The 14,690-nt window shown below is 36.6% G+C and overlaps 1 protein-coding gene across 1 annotated transcript in view; it reads right to left on the bottom strand.

Annotated features, from left to right (window-relative positions):
- Nucleotides 1-14,690, bottom strand: part of OBSCN (obscurin, cytoskeletal calmodulin and titin-interacting RhoGEF) — a 233,612-nt gene that overhangs the window by 140,103 nt on the left and 78,819 nt on the right. The window contains exons 42-53 of the mRNA XM_072413427.1: nt 13,330-13,596; nt 12,143-12,409; nt 9,939-10,205; nt 8,938-9,204; nt 8,544-8,810; nt 7,610-7,876; nt 6,964-7,230; nt 5,441-5,707; nt 4,951-5,217; nt 3,233-3,499; nt 1,372-1,638; nt 740-1,006 (exon numbers count right to left, since the gene is read on the bottom strand). Coding sequence (XP_072269528.1) covers nt 740-1,006; nt 1,372-1,638; nt 3,233-3,499; nt 4,951-5,217; nt 5,441-5,707; nt 6,964-7,230; nt 7,610-7,876; nt 8,544-8,810; nt 8,938-9,204; nt 9,939-10,205; nt 12,143-12,409; nt 13,330-13,596 — 3,204 coding nt within the window. The remainder of the gene's footprint in view (nt 1-739; nt 1,007-1,371; nt 1,639-3,232; nt 3,500-4,950; nt 5,218-5,440; nt 5,708-6,963; nt 7,231-7,609; nt 7,877-8,543; nt 8,811-8,937; nt 9,205-9,938; nt 10,206-12,142; nt 12,410-13,329; nt 13,597-14,690) is intronic.

Raw genomic sequence — 14,690 nt, 5'->3', positions numbered from 1 at the left:
CATCTTGTTTGTGATATAAGGGTCTTAATAGGAATTAAAATACAAACTGAAGAAGCCATAAGCACTCCGTCTGATAAACTGGACTTGGGATTATTCCAGACAAAAAGGGCCCTAAAGTAAATCCAGAGAGAGTGGACCCTAGTGAGGGTGAGGGATCCAGTGAGTCTGGATCTTTTATTAACTCTGATCTACCACTCTAAAAACTAATATATGTGAATAGGACATGTCAAGAGAGTTCCACAAACTATAGTCACCCTGGATGGAACAATGGTTCTATGAAATAATAGAACTGTGGTCACCATGCATCATTGTAGACATGGGAAACAATGATTAATACAATGCTTGAATATTTGAATTTTCTGACCTGATAGAAAAATACTCCCCTAGCCACTCTCTTTGCTCCTCCAATGACCTACTAATGACTATAAATGTTCTATAGCTGCCCTGACTCTCTGGAATGGTCTTCCTCGTCCTATTCGGCATTCTCCTACTTTCTGCTAATTCAAAACAGCCCTCAAAACCCAACGCTTCAACCCCACCTACCCGTCTTCTTCTGTTTCCTATGACATTATGATTATTGACAGATTGATTTTTTACGAATATGACAAAATTGGAATAAAAACTGGAAATGAGTTTACACTAGGTTGACATTAACAGGGTAATATTAGGGACAGGTAAAAGTAAAGAGAAGACAAATGTAAAGTCAACTGACTTTTAGGGGTCAACAGAAAATCATTACCCTTCACGGTAAGAGATGCAGTCGTTTTCTGGTCTCCACATACACAAGTGTATTCTCCAGCATCTTCCAAATCCAGCCGATTTATAACTAACTCGGCGGCGAGACCTTCTTGGATGAATCTGTATTTATCTCCAGTTTTAAGAGTTTTATCTCCTTTCTTCCACTGCAGAGAAGCTTTTGGCTTGGTCAACACACAACGTAGTGCTGCTGACTCTCCCTCCAGGCTTTCTGTGCTCTTCAGTTCCTCCTTAAATTGGGGAGGAACAGCTAAACATGGGATGAAAAGTATGTTTTAAAATACAAATTTATATGTAATTTTAGTTGTCTTGTGACAACATCACCATTGAATACCCAGTAAAATCCATTTGCCAGAACCACAAGTTAAAAAAAAACAGAAACACTGCAAAATGAATTTAAAGTTTTTGATGATATTAAGACCAACACTAAAAGAATAAAATATTACAGGTTGTGTTGGTTGCAACAAACTAAGGCCTGTAAAATATACACATGTATTAAGGTGCAGAGTGGTAAAAATGGTGGATGGAGAAAACAACAAGATGGTTTTAGATTATGGAGATGATGTGGGATAATTAGTAGGAAAGTGATGGTAGATATGATGAGAAGACCATTACCCTTCACGCTGAGGGAAGCCTTTGTTTGCTGGTCTCCACATATACATATGTATTCCCCAGCATCATCAAGGTCCAGTCGACTTATAATTAGCTCTGCAACCAGACCGTCTTGGACAAATTTATATTTATCCCCCGGTTTCAGGGTCTTCTGTCCTTTCTTCCACTCTAGGGAAGCTTTTGGTTTGGTCAACGTGCAATGCAAGGTCACAGATTCTCCCTCCATTTCTTCTTTGTTCTGTAGTTCTTCTTTAAATCGAGGAGGAAGGGCTGAATGTGGGATGAAGAAATCATTTAAAAATGGAAGAAGGTGCATTAGGAAAATTGAGGTTCATCTTTCAGACAATTAAATACTGTATGGTGGGACAACATAAGCATCAATTTTGTAAATACTATTCATTGCCCATCGTATTTCCTTTCATGCCAATGCATCTTGTAGAACAGTGTTTTTAAAAGTTTGGGATGTGTACAACTGCAACTACATAGCAAGGCTTATTTTTCATGGCACATGTGCTATTTATGATCATATTTTGGAGATAGATTCCAACTAGGAACTAGAGGCAGTATGGTGTTTACTGTAGAGTACCGGTGTCACTTCTGTGGGTTCCGGTGCTTCTTCTAGAGAGGCCGGAATATGGTCTTGTAACACATAGCTGATCTGCAGTAACCCAAAGTAAACTAAGGTGGAGATTTGATCATATTGAATAGTACAGACAATACCCCAACACTGAAAAGAGAAAGGTTGGGATGGTGGAACACGAATGACCAAGGTTTGGGAAACACCAGAGAATCCCTGACATGTTTTCCCAACTTCATTCCTTCAATGCTGACAGTAGGTCTTGTTTTCCATAACTTCAAAAAGATGATGAACTTTGCTACATTAATAAAACAAATTATTTTACATGTAAATCTAAAGCGTCCATCTAAAAACAGACGTCTATGCTGCCACATTTTAAACTACAGAAATGTAACGCATACTTCAAAACCTTTTTCTGTTTAGAAACTTAATATAACTTAATATAACTTCAAATATTTAGTTGCACTCTATTGGATTAAGATTAGCAAGAATTAAAATATGTACACCAACCTAATTCAATTCAATAAAACCTTGGACACTTGAAATAAAGATCTATTATCAGAATAGGATATTATGCAGAATTGCTTTTAGAGAAAAATGTTAAAAATTTGAAGAATAGGAGGACCTCTTATAGAGGAACTCTATCTTTTTTGTATGTATAATTCTACATTAGGCGGTTTGGTTATAAAAAAAATGACCATTTCATTTCTATTCTGTACATTCTAGGTGTATAAAATGTCCCTTGAGTTGTCATTTCTGACTTGCAAGATCGGCTTAATGTTGTCTTATTGATTTTCAAAATACAAGTTGAATTCCAGGCATTAAATGCAATAGGAGTTTTAATTTTGGTAAAATGTTACCTAAGGTTTATTATATCTAGAGCAATGTCCATTAGATTTGAGTAAGTGGTTATTATGAAAAACGAGAAACTTTAAATAGTTCAATAATTTAAATGGTAGGAGGAAAAAAGGTCTTGTGTTGTGGAATAAATGGAATTACATGGTCAACTGGTCATAACAAAAAATGTCAAAGAAAGGCAATAAATACTAATTACAAAATACATTTTCCAACTATATTGTCAAAAAGTGGACTCCAATGAACATATAATAGAGGGGCAAGCTGTGAACTGTGAGTAAGATTTCCTGACTATTAGAAGTGAATCAATGATGACATGAAATCAATGATATTTATGGTGAAGTACTGTGAGTCACACAATTAATTAATGTTAATTCAGTGCAGACGGTGATAGAAGGACCACGGCACAGGCTGCTAATATTGAAATTTTACCGCTCACGCTCAGGGACGCAGTTGATCGATAGTTTCCACAAATGCAAGTGTACTCGCCGGCATCTTTCATGTCCACATTATCTATTACCAGTTCAGCAATAAGAGCCTCCTGAATGAACCGGTACTTGCCACTTGGTTTGAGAGCTTTGTGTCCTTTCCTCCATTCTAGAACTGCGTCAGGTTTAGTCAACTCACAGATTAACTTGGCTGAAGTTCCCTCAGTGACTTCCTTGCTCTTTAATTCCTTTTTAAACTGTGTTGGACGGGCTGATACAGAATTAACAGCATGTTCATTATATGGTGCTCACAATAGTTGGGTAGAGGTGCTCGGGTTAGGAGCAGGCTTATTTTAAACTGTTGAAATCTACTATTTTTGTTGCTACAAAATCTTTCAATCAGGTCTTTCATTTAATCTAAAGACCAGTTTGCTGCAAAAGCATTGATATACTCACTTCTATGGTGACCCATAAATCAGAGCTCCCTATGTTCTATTGCCGTAGCCACTGATAGTTTCTAAAAATTTGACACATTTTGAACAGTGTTGCATGTTTGTCCGTGTTTTTACCATGTGCTGGAATGGATGCCTACATGTGCTAACTCTGTAGGACTGTAGGGATTGGAGAGTGGAGCAGAACATGGTGGAGGATACAGACAGTCCTGGTGGTATCAAATGCCAAGGAGACCTTCAGAGGTTAAAGAAATGGAAGGGGGGGGGGGGGGGGCGGCTGGAGCCACAGGCTGGTGGTCAAATGCAAACATTACATTCACTCTTGCAGGAAACTGGCCTTGTTCAGAGACCTGACTTTAAAAAAAATTCACAAGCTATAGTTGGATACGTATTGGAAATGGTGAAAATCGGAAACAAACTGTGAAAACAACAAACTCAATTATTTAAGGCAAAATACTGAGGAAATTAGTGGTATCGGTTTAAAACGAAAGGGAACAACCAAAACATAAATGATTGTTACCTTCTGAACGTCGTTATGGAACCTGGTTAGATAATGATTTACCATGTAGGTTATTAGAATTTATTTTAGAAATAATCTCTAGGATATTTCCTTATGTTATATTTACAGTTATTATTTCAGGGTTTCAGGGTTTCTGGTGTCCTACCATCAGTCAGTGGATTCTTAATTCTAAAGGCCAAGAGGTCAATATTTATTGGCCCTGGATAATGATAGTGGGACCTAAGACCAATATTATCATTGTATTTCCTGGAACTTGGGAGAGGTGTGCTTACTGATTAAATAAAAAATGGTCTAACTTTAGTTAAATTTTTGACCACATGTATTGTTTACCCAATTGGTGGCTTTGGACTTCGGTATCAATGGAAAGTGTTTGTAAAAGAGGCTTTCTGATCGCTAATTGAGCCTACTTAAAAAAATGATGAAGACATCTTCTACTTAATTTCTTACTGTGCTCCAACATCAGATAATGAATAAATAGAGAACTGTTTTAGTCTTTAGCATCCTAATATTTTCTACAAATTACAGCAAAACTATAAATAACAAAGTGAAGGCGTAGTCAAGCCGTTTATATAGAATGATAGACGATAGGATGGAAAAGATAAAAAGTTAGGAATAGAGATTGGAATGAATTGGAAATGAATTAGGGCTGAAGAAGTAAAGGAAAATGGTGGAGAAGAAACGATAGAAACTGGTGAAGAACAAGGTAAGAATTAGTGAGGATCTCAAAAGTAAAAAAAAATAAACAATTACCCTTCACAGTTATGGCAGCAGTTGTTTTGTGCTCTCCACACACACATGTGTAGTCTCCTGCATCTGCCAGGTCCACTTGACTAATAACCAGCTCAGCAACAAGACCCTCTTGGACAAATTTATATTTATCCCCCGGTTTAAGCATCTTCTGGTCTTTCTTCCACTCCAGAGAAGCTTTTGGCTTGGTCAACGTGCAGTGCAAAGTCACCGACTGCCCCTCAACACATTCTTTGTTTACAAGTTCTTCTTTAAACCGGGGAGGAAGAGCTGAAAATATAAAAAATTAGATTTAAAAATCAGTTGAAGAACCAACACTTGGTGATGATTAAGGATTAATTGTTAAAAGTGAGGCTTCAAAATTGGATGAGCAGTGAGTAGAACACGATGAGATAGGAAGGAGAAGATGCTGGATTAAATGATGAGAATGGACACAAAAAGTGATGAAGATGGTGTTAATGGACATCTAAAGAAACTAGAATTTCCAAAATACCCTTCACAGTCAATGATGCCGCAGTCTGATTATCTCCACAGACACAAATGTATCTTCCAGTATCATGTTGGTCCAGATTATGTACAACCAGTTCTGCCACAAGACCATCCTGAATGAGCTTGTACTTGTCACTTGACTTGATTATTTTATGTCCTTTCCGCCATTCGAGAGAAGCGTTTGGTTTGGTCAACTCACAGTGCAAAGTTACAGAGTTTCCTTCTAAAGCTTCAAGGTTTTTCAGTTCCTCTTTAAATTCCGGTGGCAAAGCTAGCGCAAAATTTGGACAAACAGACATGCAATTAGAACCCTTTATTTCCCACCTGGCCAACAAAAACATTTACTGAAACTTTATTCTTTACTTTGCTCTAATAAAAGTGATTTATATGGAGATGAACAGATGTTTCCCCAACTGGCAAATTTCTTTATGCCACATCCCAATAATATCAGCAGAACAAAAAGGACTAGAAAAAGAACACCTATTAATCAATTAATTATTAATTTAAAACCTTTATTTATTATACAAAAATAAAAATATTACATTTATAAAAGCAATTACAAAACAATGTATATCTTCGAGAGGTCTCAATGAATCTAATGCTCAACACGTTTCGTGGAAATATATGCCGCTTCATCAAGAACTTATATTGAGACCTGAAATCATATAATACAATTTACAGGTACATAGCATATTTTTATAATAATTCTTTGAAATTGAATTTTATTTTCAAACATTCCTTTACTTACATAATAAATTCATCATATCAAAAATTTAAGTTTGGTGCAGTGTGTGGTGTAGAACGGAATGGCCAACGGGAACAAATCAGTCAGAGCGTGCATATATATATATATATATATATATATATATATATATATATATATATATAAATACATATACATATATAGACAGTAGGTCATCTAATTCTGTGAAACGCATTGAACACTTGATTTATTGGGACCAAACAAGGTATACATTGTTTTGTAATTGCTTTTATAGATGTAATTTAGGTTTTAAATAATTAATTAATTGAATATTAGGTGTTCAATGCTCTAAAAGTCCTGTTAATTTTCTGGTCATTTTTGTTCCATTGATTCATATAGAATAAAACAAATGTTTCAAAATCCAAACAAATAAAAATCAAAAGGAACACAATTATATGAATTTTTCCAAGAGCCTTATAGATAAATAAAGCAATGTGTTAAACAGTCAAGGGCTGTGGGTGGGATTAGAACTTGTTGTTCAGTAGTGGGGATATCAAGAGCGCCATCATTCAAGAAGATACAGCGGCAACGTTGATAACAATGCTGTAGTTATTTCACCACAGTAGGAAGAGTGTTGGGAAGAACTTGGACAGCCCAAGTCACAGTTGATGTTATAGAAAACTGAGTTTAGACATGAATAACAATTTTTTTGAAAATGATTAGCCATCTAAAGCAAAGTAATTATATTTTTTGTATTTTAACACATCAATGCTACCATGATTATGGTGAACATTATAATACAATAGATGTGGTCTAAAATTTACCATTCACTACTAACGTAGCTGAAGTCTCTTGTTCTCCACACACGCAAGAGTACTGGCCTCCGTCTTGAAGTTCTAAGTTATGAATTACAAGCTCGGCATTGAAGCCATCCTGGCTAACTTTATATTTATCATTCGGTCGAAGGACCGTGTTTCCTTTCCTCCACTCTAGGTGAGCATTTGCCTTGGTCAGCTCACAGTTCAAAATGGCCGACTTGCCTTCCACACAGTCTTTGTTTTTTAAGCCTGTTTTGAACTTGGGTGGCAAAGCTGGCAAAATGTAGAAGACATTTAGTAAAGGTATGGAAATATACACCAACCTAAACAGTACCAAGAAAAAGAAGAATGTCCCTAGAATTGCACACAGATGTCTGAGTGTCAAAAGAAAGCAAAAATATACTAAAACTGAATATGCCCTTCAGAAAAGTAAAATATATAGAAAAATGTAGGGATAGTGATTTTTAAAAGACAGGTCCATCAAAGAAAAAGATCAAAATTAAAAACCCCATTGAATGTATAAGGTTCTTCCAAAAATAACTTTTCAATTATTTTATTATTAGAAAGTCCATGACGAGACCTCCCAACAACAGAAAAGTGCCCCTTGTTGCTGTGCGTTCTATATATTATGCCTTTAATGCTCTTATTTTACCTTTAACATTTATAGTTGACGATGTTTTTTGCTCTCCACAAACACAGCTGTATAATCCCGCATCATTCTCATTGACATCTGAAATGACGAGCTCTGCCACTACGCCATCTTGTCTTAAGACATACTTCTCTGAAGGGGAAAGAATTTTGTTCTCTTTTTCCCATTTCACGGGTACGTTGGGTTTGCTAACCTCACAATGGAGGATTATTTTATCACCTTCTGTTGCATTCTCATCCTTGAGTCCATGCTTGAAGTGGACAGGAATTGCTAAGTAATGTGGAAGGTAATGTGTAAATTTGCTGGTTCCAAATGTAAAACAACACAAATACAAGTAATGTTCTTTGATTTCCACAGTTTAAAAACACTGAATTACAAGATATACAAAAACACCCAAACCATTTAAATATTTAGGTTTTGTTTTAGCTATCCTTCACTCAATGGGAACCAACAGGATTTCTCTGAATGGACCAACAAGACTGTGGGTTAGCCCCATCGGCACCCAGTGACATCAAAGTCAGACACTTCCCCAATAAAAGCCTGGTTAACAAGTGGGGAGCTCCTTGGATTTGTAACCATTTTCATCCCCCAGTTCTTGATCCCAAAACTGAAGTATAGCGGTCACATAACCCCAACTAAAACTAAAAAAGAAAAAAAAAGGAATATAAAAAGGGTTCTGGGCTAAATGATGGCATGGTTGAGGAAGTGCTGATGATGGCCAATATGGCTTTATATGGTGAAAGGTGTACATGACTTTACAATACAAAATGTAGGTTGCAAGTTTGATGGGTACATAGACACAAAAAGACCACCAAGTCAAATACAACAGACATTATATACAATAAAACTTTAAGAATATAATTTACAATATTTGCATGGATGGTAAAGAGAATGGTAGACAGACAAGATGGTCACAGAATACGAATGGTGAATTTACCATTCACTAGAAGTACAGCTGTAGATTGCTCCTCTTCGCACATACAGGTGTATTCTCCAGTATCTTCCAGTTGCAAATTTCGTATTAGGAGCTCCACGGTGGAACCCTCCTGTCTCATCTCATACTTGTGACTGGGTCGGAGCACTTTGTCCCCTCTTCTCCATTCAGTGACTCCCGGAGGCTTGGTTAGCTCTCCACGTAGTATCACCGAAGAACCCTCCATGCCTTCTTCATTCTTCAACTCTTCTTTGAAAAGCACAGGCTTGGCTAAAGACGGCAGATAAGAAGTCAGCTGAATAAATTGTGAATCCCTTTCTCCAGGAGTGTTTCACAAAACCTCTGTATGTATATTGAAGCTATACATTTAAATAGTAAACAAAAGGTTGAATATTACCGTTGACTTTTACATTTGCTGTGGTTTCTTGCACTCCACATATGCAGGTGTAATTTCCTCCATCTTTAAAGTTGAGATCGTGAATGATCAGTTCAGCCACTGTGCCTTTCAGGGTCATGCTATATTTATCGCTTTGTTTCAAGGCCGTTTGACCTTTCTTCCACTCAACAGTGGCGGATGGTTTGGAAAGCTCACAGCATAGAGTAACCTTTTCTCCTTCCATGCATTCTGAGTCAACCAGCTTTTCTTTGAAAAGTATTGGAAGAGCTAACGCATGTCAAAAATAAAGATTTGTTAAAGATGTTGTGGGTTTCATGGAAGAAGCAGCAGTTCTTAACCCACAACCCGAAGAAGAACTAGAGGGAAACCCTCCCACCCCTTCCTCTCATAACAGGAAAGTTGTGTTTGTGAAGATTTTAAAATGTGTAACCTACATATAAGTAGCCAGTTAAAAATAAAGAAAGCAAAACCAATCCGGTAAATGTATGAGCCCCTTTTCCCTTAGCTACATCATTTTTTCTCCATGGCTTTAACCCGTGTTTCTCAACCAAGGTTCTGTGGAGCTTTAGGGTTCGTCCAGAGGTTGCAGTCAGCTTGTTGAGCAAGAAGCAGTTTGTGACTCTCAATGATTTTTTGGGCTATCTGTAAGGGTGACATACTTCCCAATGACCAGCAATGTAAAAGGAATTCTTCTCACTGACAACTACACTAATGTACTGTGAGCTGTGGATACTTATAGAAGGGATCCCTAAAGACCTGAGGGTTATTTTAAGGGGTTCCTTCATGTTAAAAAAGTTTAGAAACACTGGCCTTAACAGTTACCTTTTCACATTATACCCAACCTCAGACTGGAGAACTAGGTTACACCATGTGTCTTCCTGGGTCGTAATTTAGGACCTTCATAGGTGGCCCAGCTACCAGTAATGTAACTAAAGCCTATTTCCATATAACAAGTAAGGTGAAAGAAAACGAAAGAAAAAAGACAATCTCAAGTATTTTACCATTTACAGTCATTGCGGCTGTGGTTTTCTGATCTCCACAGACGCACGTGTAACTCCCAGCATCTTCCTCGCTCAGATTGTTAATGATCAATTCTGCAAGGCGCCCTTCCTGCCTCATGGCGTACTTAACACCAGCTTCCAAAGTTTGTTTTTCTTTTCTCCATTCTATAGTGGCATCGGGTTTGGTGAGTTCACATCGAAGGATGGCCTTTTCCCCCTCTGTAACCTTTGCGTCCTTAAGCTCTTCTTGGAAAAGCGGAGGTAAAACTAAAGATTGCAGAATACATTTAGTGTTTTTATTCTGCCAGCAAGAGCCAAAGACTAAAACCATTTTAAGAAGATTGTTGAAAATTACACAATAAGGTGCATGGGTGGCTGTGATCCCAAGAGCAAAGATTATTTCACTAAATGATTATAAAAATGTATCTGTATATATAAAGTTAAAATATTTTTTCAAATATTTGGGAAGTTGTCAATAAAATTGTTAATTCTTCTTTTAATGTATGCGTACAACCAGAATGAATATTTTTTCTCAAATCCTGTTTGACTTTATGATCATTTATATACTACAAGTTATAAAAAGTTACAAGCGTTTCAAATGTATTATTTTAATTGATTTATTTTAAATCCATTTCAACAATTAGCATTTTAGGTCAATAACCAATAAAACAAGAAAAAAAAAGGCTAGTATATTTGTGATTTGTATGTTAGCATGACTGCAAATTATATATTTAATCTAAAGTATTTAAGTGTTTAGAAGACCTTTCTTCCTTGTTTACTTTTTGTTTTTACTTTTTTTAAATGTTTAAGTTGTTCAAAATGTTAAAAAAATTATATTTATTTTTACATGCAACGACAAGTGGGTGTCTGGTGATTAGAAAATCACACCAATCCTTGAGATTGTTACTATTTTTTAAATGTTTGGAATATTATTAGTAGAAACGCTGCCTGACTTCAGTATGAAAACAACAGGAAAGATTTAATTTATACTTTGCTGGTTTACATTTTCCTATGTGCAATGAAAAAGCATATGATAAAAAAAAAAAAAAATAATATTTAGAAAAAAAAAAATATTAGAACTGCACAAAAAGGGCACTAAAATGATTTAAAATGTATCCAAATGTATTACAAGAATTCAATGGTTTATGTTGATATTTAAAACTTTGATATTTAAATGTGAATATTAATAAAAATACCAAAAAAGCACTCCTAATTATTTGATTGGAAATTTTGTAAACTCAGCCTTTAACACTACTCACATCTACAAACTGCAACACTTAGATTTGAATGTTGGAATTATTAGCAGTAGAAGACTGCAGATGGATAAACTGGATTAATGGAAAGGCCGCTCATACATGGGTTTGTCCAGGAGGGTAACAGAGACGTTTATTGCTTGTATCCTATTTCATTAGCTTTTATTTTAGTTCAAGGATCAAAATAATTGGCATTTAATGTTTCATCCCATATATCAAACTTGTGTTAGTAAATATACAATGTATGTTAGTATTTATCATATGTGTCTCAATATTTTACAATATGGAAAGATATCAGGCAAAAACATCCAGGCTCCGATATTGCTACAAGATGAATGTTAACAACCTTTTCCTACAAGTGATTGTGCCAAAGTAAAGACAGTAGGTAGACAATAGACAGTAGATAATTGAATGTGCCAGGGTTATGCTCATTATTCTTGCTTGAAACTTTGTGGCAAACTTCACTGAAGTCAAGATGGTAGACATAGATTGTAATTTAACTCTGGTAATTTCTTAAGCTAATAAGCACACTTTTCAACTTTTTCAAATGGAAACTGGACAATGCCATGGAGAACACGTAGCAGTGCCAAGAAAAAAAAAAACAATATCTCTCCCAACACAGAATATTCAGCTTTACTTTGCAGCCTAAACCTACGCTGACAACATGGCGGCTATGATCCCACTTTTTTGACGACGAACCAAAAATATTTGTAACCTGAGGATTTGCCCCAAGCCATGGTAGCAGCTACCCCGAGCACTATCCCTAACAGACAACGAAGTAGGAGAATGCTAAAGAAGGATGTGAAAGAGCATGCAACCTTTACAAAAGGACATGCAATGGCATAGAGCTGAGTCCTTCTACAAGAATTGTGTCCCCACCTCGACAGTGAATTTTCCCCTGATTTGTTTCATATCCCCATAGACATTCTATAAATGAGAAGATGGAATTACCAGTTACTGTCACCGTAGCAGCCGTCCGGTGGTCCCCACAGACACAAGAATAAGTTCCAGCGTCGTCCAGCACCAGGTCACGGATAACAAGCTCTGATGTTAAACCTTCCTGGCGTATTTTGTATTTCTTGTTTTGTTTGATGACTTTCTCATCCTTCTTCCACTCTACTTGAGCACCGGTCTTGTTAAGTTCACAGCACAAAGTCACCGATTCTCCTTCATTGGCCTTCTGGTTGGTGAGGTCCTGGGTGAAATAGGCTGGAAGCTCTTTGGGTGGAATATTACAAACAAATATACAATCAGTCCTGAATTAGAGTAAATATCAACACTTTTATCTGCACTTGTCAGCAATGATTGAGGCATGTAAAGGCAAATTTTTTCTTTACACAATTTGGGTAGCCAATCATCCAACTTTGTCTATGGAGTGTAGAAGATTTAACCACTTAAAGTAGAAATAAGCCCAAATACTAAAATCTAAAAGCTTTCAATAAAAATTTTCTTCCATAAAAATCTTTGCTTGGACCCTTTTCTATTACAATGTGTCTCCTAATTGTGCTTCTATGTTGTCATCAAGTGGAGACCACAAGCAGCCATGTTGGCACACATTGTGCAGGGATGGTACACCATTGTCACCATTATCATGAACTCAGTTTAGAGCAACGATGGCACAGCCAACACATGAACAAATAAATGTAGATAAGAAATAGAAGTCAACAGGAGATCAGCAGCAACAAAATGGAAAAAAGTGAAATGTGTATTTGTATACCTGGTGCTTTAGAAAACTAAATTCCATCAAGTTTTAGATATACTTTAATAAATTTAAAGAAAACCTTTTGATGATCAACTGAAATCTTTGGAATTAATTTTCACTTAGCGAATGAGATGAAGCTTTGCTGGCTCAAACCAATTCATCATGTGCAAGCAATAATTCTACATTTCCTTGCACATGATTAGGTATTCCTTGCAAAAAGAATTTTCATTACATAAACTAAGATAAGTGAATTATTCCTTGCAAAATGATAATTCCCCTTGCTAAGTAAATAGTCTAACCCCTATAAACTGTTCACTGGCTGCTGCATTTTGGTAAATATACTTTCTAATATTTACATGGTGAGGGTCTCTCAGTAAAGGATTTACTACAACATTCATAAATGGACCCTTTAAATTTAATATCAAGGCTGCCTTACCCCGAACCTTGACCCGTGCAGCAGTCTGCTGGTCTCCAGTATCACAAGTGTAGCTCCCGGAATCCTCTGCTCCTACATTATGTATCACCAGCTCCACTACGGTTCCTTTTTGTCTAAGCTCAAATTTGTCACTGGCTTGAAGATCTGCGATGCCCTTCCTCCAGACCACATGGGCATCAGGCTTGGTGACTTCACAGGAAAGAGTGACTGATGAGCCCTCTTCCACTTCACAGTCTTGCAGGTCTTGCTTAAAGCGAACGGGAAGAGCTAAGAAAGAACAGGTCAAGGGAATATCTACCTTTTATTAAGGTCAAATAAACAAAACCACAATACAAAAATGATTCATCATATATTATTCCTTCAGTGCCAGTTTAGCTTATACACCTTCATCTTACTTAAACTTTTCAACAATGAATATTGGTGGTAAATGTAACGTTATCAAGAAACCGCAGACGTCCTGGGATTTCACGCACCAAAATCTGTAGACGTTACAGGGAATGGTGTGAAAATGAAAAATAAAAAAAACCAGTGAGTGACAGTAATGAGAGAAATTAGAAGAAAAGATTATATAAAGAACACACAAAAAAATGGGTTAAATGGGAACCTTAACAGAAAACACAAAACAAATAAAATGTAGCATTTTTTAAAAAATGAAGCAAAGCACAAGAGGGATTGGGAAGATTTGTGTTACTTTTACCTGTGGAGGTTGCTACAACCCATTAGGGTATCTGCAGTCTATAGGCCTGATTTAATAAAGCTACCCAAGGCTGGAAGGATACACCTTCATCAGTGAAGTTGGGTAATCCAGATTTATCTAAGTCATTTGCTATTTCCTAGCAAATGTTTTGAATCCTGGACCAGATATATTCCAGGTTTGCTGGATCACCCAGCTTCATTGATCAAAGTGTATCCTATCCAGCCTTGGAGAGCTTTAATAAATCAGGCCCTATGATGGAGCCCATGGAAAATATATCTTAATATATCTCAAACAGACCTTGTGTGTTGGGTCTGTGGTGTACCTACTGCTTATAAATATCCAGAATCTGAATATATTTAAGTGGTGAGAACTGGAAGTGGAAAGGAAAAATGAAAATGAACATGCAACCTAGAAGCAGTGTATAAGGGCTTCCACACCTCCAGCATTATGCTTTGTAGCATATGGGTAGGGTGTATAATTATTCTGGTGAGAGCTGGGTTATTGTTCTCAGCACCCCTAGACACTGATATTTATGATTACCTGATCTTTCCAGGAGCCTTAAGCCGCGTACACACGTGCAATTATTGTCATTGGAAAGGATCTTTCAGGATCCTTTCCCACGACAAGGGACTGCAAGATGCATGAACGAGTGCTGTACATACAG

This window comes from Pyxicephalus adspersus, chromosome 5 (genome assembly GCF_032062135.1).
Source record: "Pyxicephalus adspersus chromosome 5, UCB_Pads_2.0, whole genome shotgun sequence".
Lineage (NCBI taxonomy): Eukaryota > Metazoa > Chordata > Amphibia > Anura > Pyxicephalidae > Pyxicephalus > Pyxicephalus adspersus.
This window is presented reverse-complemented; position numbering and strand designations above follow the sequence as displayed.